Genomic DNA, 12,713 nt, shown 5'->3' on the forward strand with positions numbered 1-12,713 from the left:
GGCTTTAACTTGCTTAGCACTGGTGCAGCCCCGGGCTGGAGAAGAACTACGGTCCTGGTACAATATTCATGGCACAAAATTATGGGAGTAGCAGAAGACTTTGTAACAAAAGCACACAGCAGAGTTAGATGTGGAAACGAGGGGGTTCGAGTCGAATATTTCCCTGATTGCAAAGGAAATTAGGCAAGCAGTTTATACAGGAGAAGCAGAACCAAAAGGAAAGCTCTTTGCTTTCCCCCTCGGCACACAGTGTTTCTCCAGAGAAGCTGCGGTGATCCTGCAGAGTTAGACAAGGAGGGTGTAACAAGTTCTTCCCTATTTTCTGGAAATCCCACCCTCTTTCCACAGCTTATCTGAAGTTTCTATTTTGCACGTTCCTATTTGTGCAAAGTTTGGGCGAGCCTCATCTTTTCAGTTGCAAATGAGTCTCTAACTAAAGCCCTCATAGGCTGACTTTTTAATTTCTTTTTTTAAATTTTTAAAATTGTTGTTGTTTTTGTTTGTTCGTTTGTTTCTTCCCTGGCATTGTTGGGAGGGCAAATGGGGTAATTTTGTGTTGTGTTTTTGAAGGCTTAGAAAAGCATCCCAACTTGTCAAATCAGTTGGTCACCATAAAAGAGGTGTTTGAGAACATGACATATCTGTAGGAAAACTGAGAGAGGGCCCACAGGGCTGTACACCTGACAGAGAGCCCCTGTCCCAGCATTGTTTTCCATTTTTTTATCTGTGCATCATTTAAAGACATTTGCAAGGCAAAAGCTGTCTAACTTCAACAACTAATCATGGAACAGATTATGTGTTTTGGTATGTTTGGTCAAAATTTAGGCAACTAAAGATGTTTTCATTAACAAAGAAGTGGAAGAAAAACTGGCAGCTCTTCTTTAAAAGGTATAAATTATTGAATATTTTGAATGAGGCAGATATGTGGTATTTACACATATAGTACATGTGCACAAACACTCACATACTCTGATGTAATGTAAAGCCTGACTTCTTAATCCTGTGGCCTTTTTTCAATTCTTAGCTGTTAGTGCAAGGATCTACAAGTGGGGTTTCCTGAGTTTACTGTCAGCCAAAGAGGAAGCCTAATCTGTGGCTGGAGAATAAACAAGTATCAGGAGACCTGGTTCCCAATCCTGATGTCAAAACCCTACTGCACGAGCTTGCATAAGGAATTCAGGGAGCATTTTGTGCTTCAATTTCCCTTTCAGGGAAGGGATGGATGTAGTTGTTTCACACTGGTGCTGCTGTTTTCAACCTTTCAGAAAAAATATCTTGGATTTTGGAAATTATAGAGTAAATTTAAAGATAACAGGAAGAAATTATTTCACCTTTTGGTTCAAAGTAATTTCCATTCATAATCTTAGGCACACAGACATGCACTCATCCCAAAGTCAACAGAGCTACACACCTGCTGTATTGGAAACAAAAATGGATATTCTCCAGAACTCTGTATTTCCAGAGAATTGGATAATAATAAAAGATTTTTCTTTTAATTAATGACAGCATCAAAGGAATTATTTAAAAGAACTTAAGCCACACAATTCTCTGTTTTTCAGGTATTGAAGACAAAAAGGAAGTGTGAATGTATGGTGGGAACACGTGGTGGCTGCCTGGATTTGGCAGGGGTGGGGCGTAGGGAGTTGTCACTAAGATCCAAATGGAAGAATAGTTTTAGTTCAAAAATTGATTTCAGGTTTAAGGATAATCAAGAGAAGAGGGCAGCTCTCCCATAGTATAGTAGGCACTATAATATGCATGCAGATATTAAGAAAAGTGGATTTTTTTCCCCCTGAAATGCACTAGATTTGGCTTTTCTTAATTCTGTGGTAATAACCCTTATGGTAGAGAGTAATTTCTTCACTGCTGAACTTGATATGTTAATTTTTCCACCCAATCTTCTACTACCCTTCATTTCCCTTCTGGTCTGCCTATCACTTCTGGTACATTTCCTCCTACCTTCAATGACCAATGAGCTATCAAGAAGTAGTTATTGAAACTCAGGCAGATGTCTGTTGTCTCCTTCTCCTGGCCTGGACTTTGGAATTTTGTTGAAAATGCTTAATTTTAGATGACTTGTTCTATTAACACATGCATTTAACTGTTTTCCTAAAACCATTACAGTTTTTCTTCCTCTGCTCTTTCTGCTGATCAGGATCCCAGCTTTGTTTAAAGGTCAATTAAAAGTGATGGAGTTGTGACTCAGGGAGAAGCAGCTGCAGGGTCTGCTGGTGCTGGGTGATCCTCAGGAGCCTGAGTATTCTCACTTACTCGGCTTTACCCAGGTCCCTGCAGAAGAAATTCTCTTGTCAGGTACTATCATAATATCATAATATAATTACAGTATACCCTATAAGACTGGCTGATGTCTCAGCCTTGATTACAGAGAGGTGGCAAGACAGATGTTTCCAAAGCAGAAGTAACCATTCTAATTTGTACGAATACTTAATGAGTCCAAAAACCCCCTCCGTACATGTGAGTGCTCAGCACAATTCCCATGAGCATTTGCTAGACTATGCAAATAAAACACCATCTCTATTATTAGCCAGGAACTAAGTGACTGGATGCAAAGCAAAAATACAGTTTGTGAATGTTTCAGATCTGGACTTGGGGAGTAAATAATTTATGTGCTGTGCTAAAAAAAAAGTAAAATTCATGTAACAGGGCTTTGGTTATTGCCCAGAAATAAGTTTTTGGCAAGTATTTGCACCCTCTTCTTTTTCTTCAACACAATGGAGAATAAGTCTATATTCTCTCCCATGGCTACACTGAAGAATCTCTGTAAGGTGATAAAGGTATATTTTTATACACTGCAACTGTCAGTGAATTAACCTGGAGTGTTTGAATCCAGATTTGAACAACCCTTAACATTAAGAGCTCTGTGGATCTCTCCTCTGATTTATATGACATATTAAGACTGTAGTTTTTTTAATCCTTGTCGACGCAACAGGGACACTATAAAGTAAAAGCTGTAGTCAAATTGACATTACTATCTCCTTTGCTAAAAATAGGGAGGAATAGAAAAAGAAAAACCCCTCTTTTACTTGTAGTACACATCCCATCTATGTTTTAAACTGGCCCCTCAATACTCAGGTTATTTTCCCAGTTATTTTGGTGAAGTCCATGCAGGGCTGGCAGGTGCAAAGGCTCTGACATGTTGGTGAGGCTTTGCAGCCAGAGGCTCTCCTATCCCTCTGCTCCCCCAGGCACATGATCTTTCCCCAGGAAGAGATGCCAGGCTCCCCTGGGGCCCTTGGCTCTGTTCTTAGTGGTAAGGAGATTACAGGGGATGTTAGCCCAGGCTTGTGGTATCCTGTATCCAGGCTCTATGAGTTTTGTTGCATGAAAATAGACGAGATGAGCTCAAGGTCAGTTCTGCTGCTTGTTGAAAAGTTTATGGACTTCAGATTGAAAAATCAGAGCATGCTGAAATTGGCCACTAAAATGTCAACTGACTGAGCAGAGATCAGGGTTTTAGTACTGAAAGCTCCAGTGGAGACCTGAGGACTCCCACCAGAGGTTTCCCTAGAAGAGAGCTGAGAGCAAACCCCAGGCAAGCAGTAGGGTCACATTTAAGATTTAATCTGGTCGAACCTTGAGTGGGAAACAAGAAGTGAAAACTGTCAACTGTGCCCAGATCCATTCAGATCACTTCTAGGGACAGTTTTGATACCAAATTATCCTTGTTATGCAAAGTTCCTCACCCACCGGCTGGTTCCCAGTTATGCATGGGGAGAAGCGGTGGCCACATCTGCTTCCCGTTTTGCCCTTTCGGAGACGAGCCATCTGTTCGGCCTCATCCCGAACAGCCTGCTTGGGGCTGATTAACTTCCTCACCCCCACCAGCCCCTGCCTCACTGTCTGCTGCAAGGTGTAGATTTTTTTTCTACTTTTTGCTTTTTTTTCTTCTCTAACTGCTCATAAACCAGAACCTTCACTTCTCTCCCTAGGGACAGGAAGGCGTTGGTTTGTGTGATTTGCAGCCGCGCCAGCAGCAGGAACAGCAGCAGCTGCTCTCTGTCATTCACCTTTCATACGTGTGGTCAGGACAGACAAAACCAGGAATTGTTCCTTGTCCTGGGATGGCTTTAAAGCAGTGAGACCTTTCTCTATATGAAAAGCAAAAATTAAAAACTGTAGTTAACAGGGATCTGTTCATTTGGCAAGAGTGGGGTTTAAGTCATATTTGTGCAGCCTTTTTTTGTTTAAGTGTGATTGACTCCTGCTCTCTGAAGCCCAGCATTGGATTTCTCACTTCCATCTAACCTCTTTTCTGTGAAACTTTGCAAATTTTTGTCCCTTCCTCTTTTCTGCATGTCCATCTTCTGGCCATTAAAGCAGGATTTCAGAAATGCTGCATGTCTGCTGCTGCCAGTGACTTCAGTTCAGCAGCCCTGAAAAGTCGAAGTTTGTATGGCCAAAATAAACAAGCATCAAAATTTAGAAATTGGGATAATGGATGTCCTGTTAAGATTAAGACTTCTATTGCCTTCTACAGGCCAGGCCTGAAAAATTTTTGTCTTTTATGGTATGTTTTGACCAGCATTTGTTCTCACGTACAATTTTCCTTCCAGACGAGAAGCTTCCTGTGTTTCATGCTGGTGGACACAGCCTGGCTGGCCCATAGCAAGGAAGGATGTCCTGGAGATCTGACCCACAAGACAGGCATGAACAGTTTGTTCAGAAATCAAATATTTTGATTTTCTAGCTGCCACATTTTCAGTTTCCAAATTGTTGGTGCTGCTGCTGAAACATGAAGCTTTCAGTGAAAGCTTTTCCTTTATTTTTGACCATCTCACAAGCTGATAAAAGCAGTGTGATATCCAGTGTATTGGCAAAGTCAGGAGCATTTCTAACCCCTTTTTCCCAAGTAAGATGTTGAGTGATTCTCACACACACATACAGGCACACACACAAATACACACACAATATCAAAAAGTCAGAAAATTGTTACATTATCAGATCCACATGCTCTGGGTCTGGCTCTGAGTTCTCATTTTGGTATCTCTAAGATATTTGTGTGTCTTTTACTGTATTTCTCGATTTCAAAAACATTATTTGTTGAGCACAGGTTAATGCTGTTTCGGTGTTTTGATGCCACTGTATGGATTGGGGAGCCAGTCTGGGCACTCCAGGCTGAAAATTATCACTGCTGGTAGCTGCAGGTTTTGTCTCTGTGACAATTTGTATCTTGGCACCCGCCACAGTTTCTGATGTAAATTAATCAAGCTATTGGAGTAGGAAAAAATATAAATGTGTTGATTTGAAGGAAGTCTTTGAAATGTAATAGATAAGAGACCCAGAGCAGATTTTTAGGTATCCAAACTTGCATTTAAATCTGTGGATGTCTCTAGCTCAAGGATTTAATAACACTGATTGAGAGTATTAAATTTGGTCTAATTTTGTGTTTATTATTATTATTATTATTATTATTATTATTATTAAACAGGTCATATTTGTTTTGGAGAAAAGTCACCAGCTGAAACAGAAGTCTGTAGTTTGTTTCATTTGCTGAGAACCAGCTTTGATGGGGAACAAAGAAATTAGTATGCTAGTTCCTTCTTATATTATGTAGTCATAGTTTATGATGAAACTATACCACAAAAACTTAAGGAACTTAGGGAAAATTTAGATTTTGGGAACCTGTAAAAGAATTAATTGCAATACTATTAGGATTTGTTTTGGGGTTGTTTTTCATTTTTTAAAAATCTCATTTTGTTCATAATAATACAGTTTAACAAATGGAAATATTTCTGAAACTTTATAAATGGTGCTTTTTCTGAGCAAAACAGTGATTCTTGTTTGCATTAAATATGTGATGTGAAATTTACTGTGCTGGAACCCGAAGGAAACAGGGACACCCACAGAGAAATCACCTTTGTTATGGCAAATAGTAGAAATAATTTCTCAGTGTTTTATTTTGAATTGCCATGGCTCTACATGCAGAAGTAATTGTGTTCTGTAATGACTCCATCTGGCTGGTGGGAGGGAAGGGTGCGAGGAGAGGGCTGGAGGGGCAGCACTGCTGGAAGTCAGCTGCTGGCAGGACCGGAGTGATGGGGATGGGCAGGGACACTCTGGATAGCAGCAGCCAGTTCAGGGCCTGATCCTCGCTGGAGCTGGCTGAGCAAGGCTGCCTCGCCTCGGGGCTGAGGGCAGGGGGCTGGCACAGCCTGGCGTTTTTGGCCGTGGAGTTTGGGTTGCAAGGCCAGCATGCATGGACTCTCCCTGGTGCGGGGACAGCGTGGATGGGCTCTGCCTGCGCCTCTCCTCACTCTGCGTCCCCTCCCACACTGCCACCACCCACAGACACAGAGCTGTGCCCAACGCCTCCTTCACCCACGAGTGACAAAAATATTCTGGGGCTTGGGGTTTTTATCTTGTTCTCTTGTCTCAAAAGATACATCTCAGCTTGCAGACATAATTTAATAACATTTCCAATTTTTATGAAACTGCTTTGTTTTAAATACAATATTCTCAAAGAAAACGAAGTTACAATATAAAACCACAGCAAAAAAAAAAAAAGTGTAAATACAACTTTTTCTATTAGAAAAGGCAGTGCCTGGGGAAGGAATGGGAAGCAATTATTTTTTACTTTTTAAAAACAGATACAAACTTAAAACCACTTACATATTTACTCCTTTTAAAGGTCAACTAAGCCATATCAGGGTATTGCACCATAGCAAAAAAAGAGAAAAAAAAGATTACACTAAACTTTTCTGAGGGCACAGTTTGTTTCAATGCACACATACACAACATCCTATTTTCATGCCATCCTTGCATATGTTCATAAATTAAATTACTGAAACACTTTTTTCTAAACAAATTGAAGATGATTTTGTGCAAAAGAGAAAAAACACTGGAAAAAAGGAAACCTAAAAAAGCCCTTTAGTGAACAGAGAATGCCATTTGCTCTGCCTTTAGACTATGCCCTGATACACTGTGTCTTAATATACTTACTTATACTACCGTATTTTTTATTATACAACATCAACATATTCTGTTATAGTATAAATAAGAAAACTCCAGAGCCAGGAAACAAACCCACTGTGAGTGACAGTGCATCAATGTCATACAAACCATTTTAGATATATATACACATACAAATGTATATAAAATATTAATGATACACAAAGCCACAGAGAGGGCATGTGCATGTCAACAAGAGGAGAGACACAGGGACTCAGACACGTGTGTTTGTGCACAGAGATGTGGTGAAGGTAGTAAACCTACCCAGGAATCAGAAATCCCTTTCAAAGCTGTGTTTGAGGCACACTTGAACTCTGCTGGAGCTGTGCTTGTTTACACGGTTTGTGAACATGGCTTTACTTGGGTTGTTGGGTAAAAGCAAAGAAACAAAATCACCTGAGTGAGCTGCTGTCCCCCTCCCCTCTACAGCTGGGGAGCCTTAAAATCAAGGGTGGAAAAAATTAGGACATGGGGTACATAGTGACCCAAATCTAAGAAGAACAGGAAGGAGCTCTAAGAGCAATAAAAGCAGAATATTTCTGTAAAGCCAATGTCTGATCTCACACAGAACATTGCAGCAGGGCTTGGAAATTACTTTGCCCCCTCTCATTTGGCATCAGTCAAAATAGGAGAGGGGTAAGAATAGCTGAATGTATCCCTACCAGCTATGAAAAATGAACCCATTCCAACTGTACTTAAAGGTAAGAAAATTAAAGGAAACTCATCCATGTAAGTTACCCCCTGCAAAGTCCTTTTCAGATCAATCCTATATAAAATATTTGGCAACACCTTGTTGCCAGGTACGGTCTGTCTTGAAGCTGAATGTGTAGCAGGCATTGATAATGAGACCATGGCTGGGGCATGAAAGGGGCCAGGGACTCCTTGTGCCCACCCCTTGTGCAGCCTCTTGGGCTGGAAGGTAACAAGCAATAACATCTCAGCTGAGTTATAAGGCAGGAGTAGAGGGCATCAATAAAGTCCCTCGAGGCAATCGAGTTCTAATGTGGGAATAGAGGTGATCACCTTGGGGTCTGTAGTTCATGTTGCTCATTTTTGGGGGATAACTTGTACTAGTAATGAGTGTGTTTTCCCTGCTGTGGATGTATGCACTGGTCTGTGGGCATTCCTACACACATTCACCTCTGCTGACAAAGTCACTGCATTGCCAGGCTCTCCTGCATGTTTGGTGTAAAAACACCGCTGTGCCCACGTGTCCAGTGAAACAAGTGCCTCACAGCTGGCAGGAACTTCAAGCCAAGGCTTGAGGCTGTACAAGCACACATTTGTGATTCATTTTTCCATCAGTGTCCTTCCTCAGCTTCAGTGTTGTTGCTCCTGACCTACACCTGCAAAAGTGAAAGCAGAAGAAGGAACTTGGCATGCCTGTAACAGTATGTGTATATAGGAAATGTTTATCAAATATAGCTGCAAATGCAGTATCAGGCCACATTGGCCCAGGTACCAGCAGCTCATGGTCCCATACAATCTGTTTTATAGTAAATACGAGTGCTTGCATGCACTTGTGAATGGAAAATGTGTAAATGTATGACAAGACTGCTAGTCTGGTTGGGTATTTGTGTTTTCTGCAAAATATCCATTTCTTATATGGAGTGGAAGTATTCATATATTAAGTTAATAAGATGGGTTATTTTTATGAATGTTGCCCAGGATATATTGCAGCACCAATAACAGATTTTTATGCAGCTGCAAAAATTTTATTTTTGCCCAGTCTTAAAGCATGAGGGTGTTCAGGGAGAAAAATGAAATATTTGGAAGAGAAAGCTAAGTAGAAGCTTAAAATAGAGATTTTTATCAGATGTGTTTGGAGTTAAAATCTATTTGTCATAGAAGTTTGGATTCTTACTGAAGCTACAGCACCTGCAGCAGAATCCACCACGGAGAAAGATTTTGGTGGACTTTTCTGTACTCTGCAAAGTTCTGTAGCCTCTGGTCTCCATTCTGCAAAACCCAACATTTTTATATCTTAAGAGTAGTTCCACTGAAGTAAAAGTAACTCAAAGCACTTATGACTGGTAGGATAGGAAGTAAAGGCTCTCCACACTTTTGTGGGCCTTGGTCCCTCATTAAACGGCAAATGCCAGGAAAAAAGAAGACAGCTGCAAATTTTGACTGGCTGGTTTAATTCATCTCAGTGATTTAAAAATAATCAAGTGCAATACTTATGAGTAGAGCCACAAAATTTACAAGAGGACATCTTCTATGTAAGCAAAATGGGATTTTTTTATATCCAAGAGAGGGACATTTGGATATTTTCCAGACAGTTTAAAAAGATGAAAAATGTGCTTAAGGAGACTCCCCACACATATACTTATCTACTTTCTCAACTGTACATCATACTTTTCTAAATAACTAAAGCTTTAAAGAGAAAGAAAAATGAAATACATTGTAACTTTTATATGCAGAGAAAGGACAGGTTGCTTAACAAAAAGTGGGGGTTTATTGAATAGGAAGAGAAAATATTTATTCAAAGAAAAGCCAACAATACCCTTTTTCTATACATTAAATGCAATCCATACTTCACAGAATATATTACAAGGGTGTTTCTTCCATCTTTTGCATTCCTGCTTACCTGCCTAGTGACACGAACAAGGCATGCTGTGCTATCCATAGCAGTAGTACCCTTGCAGGTGGAAATGTTCTAATTCTTACCACCAAAGCAACTCAGAACCCTCTGGCTGGGGGGAACCTCATCCCACCCTAGCTCTCCATGAAGTTCTCTGAGATAGGTCCCTCCATCTTTAGTTGAGTTCAATGTTCTCAAAAGAGTCAAATAATTCCAGAAATCAAAAAACCACACATCTGGTAGAAGAGCCCTATGCTCAAGGTGTTAAGAGAGAAAGCCTGGCCACTGCTGCCTGTTGTGTCCTCGTCGTGTGGAGCCTTCTGCACGTGGTTAAGAGTTCTGGCAAAGGGGGCTTGCAAGAAGCATCAATTCAGGGAAGGGCTTTCAGCTATGTGACTACAAAAGCTCTACTTACATTACTAAAGGTTTTTGGTGATCAAACATTTTCAGTAAAAACTCATTTTAGAAAACTGAGTTGCAATGCATGCTACCAAAATGAAATCCCTGTTCTTGTGGGAGAACATTGCTGAACTTCTGATTCTCGTGTGACTTTTACTGTCCAGCTGACTTTTGCTTTGTTGCTGTCATGGCTCGTGCAGCTTCAATAATGCAGCCATTGAAGCTTGATGTGTGCCAGTGTTTAACCCATGTGGAAACGGTGCTCCCCTCGAGTTATATGGGAAGAGAATTCGTACCTGTCCTGGCTGTGGTAGCCACACATGTTGCATTCAAAAGGATCACGGAACCCGTGGCAGCCCATATGGATTGTATACATCACATGATCCAAGAAAAGAACTCGACAGTGTTCACACTTGTAAACCCTTACTTGCTCCCCATTGCTGCTGATCACTTTGAAAGCATCCTGGGAATTGTCAGTACCTGCTCTCAAGACATCGTATTGCCTGTTTTCTTCTTTTATAGAAATGCCATTTCTTGCATGGGCACCTATGTGGTTTGTCAGGTAGATCAAACCACTGCGCTCCTCATTATTGCTCTCTGTATCTGTTGAGTCTTGGCAGCTGTTGCTGGGAGAGACATCTCGTTCAGAGGAGACAGACTTGGCTTTGGAAAGCAGCAACAAGTTTTCCACTGCACTGTCCTGAGGGAGGTTGGAGCGAATCTGATTGTCCCCGAGAGGTTTGTGGAGCTGATACATGGGGCTGATGACAGGCACCACCTCGGAGCCCCCTGGAGGAGTCTGGACGAGGGGACGCAGGGACTCTGCCCCCAGGTAACTGATGGCGTTGTTGATGGCCTGGTCGATCACGTGTGTCTGCATGAGTTCGTTCTCCTTCTCGTAGTTGAGACTAGCGTCGTATGGAAGATCGGGCAAACATTTGTCACCTGCAGTGAAACACAGTGAGGAGTTAGAGGGCTGATTTCTACATGGTTAAGGAAATGAACATCATGGATTAATAAACAAAGAAGAAGAGAGTTGAATGAATACACCTCTGAAATCCACCTAAAGCATTCGCAGTTCTCTAATACAGCTGCTCAGAAAAGTGGTAGGTTGGCAGTCTGTGTTAGTTTGAAAAATAATTTGAGGGCTTTGGAAAAGCAAATGGATGAAAGAAATTCTGGAAATTATATGGGGACTCATGGGAGCTACAGATCTAATGCTTCGTCATGCCTTTCTCCTTTCTCACTGGTGTCCCTCATCTGCCTCCTACAGTGAGCAAGGCACTGCCTTTGTGGCTGGTGAAGATGGTGTGCCCACACAGCCACAGCAAGCTTGGCCTGATGCTTCAGAGCATGAAGCACATTATCAATATTTTTACCTAAAGTATTACATTCTTTGACTGGAAATTGTATGGTTAAGTTTCAGACCTTCGGTTTCTTAGAAATAACCCATATCAGCAATGTGGTCACATACATGGCATTTTGGAGAAAAATCAATAAAAACTTTATTTTTCATATTGTCACCATCCCCACACACCTACCATAAGCTGTGTCAGACACATTACCAGAAGCTACCCATGTTCCTAAATATTTTGTGTCCAAAAGTTGTTGTGTACAGGAGTAACCTAGAATCATGTAATAAATTTAAGTGCATTTGTAGTTGGAGCATATTTTTCCAGGTAGAAGGCCCTATCTAGAGCATGATTACTTGTTACTGGTAGTTTTGATTCTGATGGGATGCCAAAAGTAAGGGGTAAATCTGTAAGTTTCTTTTTTTTTTTAATCACTGCACTAATGTATATTTATCTAGATATTGAACACTGAGTTTCACTACAATTTCCTCCAAATTACTGGACAGATAGCAAAAAAGAGAAGGCAAAAGTTAGGAGTGGAAAAAACTATTTAAATGCACAGATGCTGATTTTATGAACTTGAGAAGTCTTCTCTAACAATGTAAACCATTAAAGTTATTACCAGGGGCTTAACAAATTCAAGTAAATCTAAAGAGGTAAACGATTTTCACAGGCTCCTATGGTCTACCAATATCATATTTTTGATAGTCTGGATGGATTTTCTAGCTCTTCAGATCTTGGGAAACACTAAAAGCCACAATCATCTCTATAAGATGCTGTCACCATTTCCTGAACAACATGAAATTTACTGGAAGGTCTTGGAAAGTCCTAATTTGTAGAAAGAAATGATAACAGAAGCATGGAAATTTTACCAGAAGATCTGCACATTATTTATCAACAATTTGCCCCCCAGTTTCTATTCAGATTGACCATTCAAAGTCAGTGAGGAGACCAAAAACCTTCTAGCATGACACTTTTGCAATGATGGAAGCTAAAGTGTAGGAAATCCTGCGGTCTACATTTCCCACAAGATATGGTTTCATACCAGTTCCATGCTCTGCAAGCAGAGAAAGAAACACCCTGATCATTGCATAAGTTCCTATGGGAGACGTAGGGTACAGACACCTTCTAGCTGCTATGCTACACAAGCTTCCAGTTCCTCTTGTTTTCTTACCCAATCATTCTGCCAATTCAGGCTGCATTCTTTTTTTATCCTTTAGAATGTTATATTTTTCAGGCAGAATTGCCTAAGATTAAAAATAGGCATTGTAAAAGACTCTTGAATTAAATACAGAAAAACTCTCCTAATATGAATGTATACACTTTATTCAAGGATGAAAAAATGAAGCCAAAATCATTCATATTCCATGGGAACGGCACACCACTGAAAAATGGGACTGGTCTTCATT

At 40.6% G+C, this 12,713-nt stretch overlaps 1 protein-coding gene across 11 annotated transcripts in view; it reads right to left on the reverse strand.

Moving 5' to 3' along the window:
• Nucleotides 1–5,910: 5,910 nt before the first annotated feature.
• The window catches only part of IKZF1 (IKAROS family zinc finger 1), a 70,265-nt gene continuing 63,462 nt past the window's right edge, over nucleotides 5,911–12,713 (reverse strand). For 7 of the 11 annotated variants that reach the window (XM_056484631.1, XM_056484633.1, XM_056484629.1 and 4 more), the window contains one exon: nucleotides 5,911–10,897. In XM_056484631.1, the coding sequence (XP_056340606.1) occupies nucleotides 10,194–10,897 (704 nt within the window). In that variant the 3' untranslated portion in view covers nucleotides 5,911–10,193. The remainder of the gene's footprint in view (nucleotides 10,898–12,713) is intronic. The other 4 variants (XM_056484638.1, XM_056484635.1, XM_056484637.1 and 1 more) reach the window with 1 other exon arrangement.

The sequence above is a fragment of the Oenanthe melanoleuca genome, chromosome 2 (genome assembly GCF_029582105.1).
Source record: "Oenanthe melanoleuca isolate GR-GAL-2019-014 chromosome 2, OMel1.0, whole genome shotgun sequence".
Taxonomy (NCBI): Eukaryota; Metazoa; Chordata; class Aves; order Passeriformes; family Muscicapidae; genus Oenanthe; species Oenanthe melanoleuca.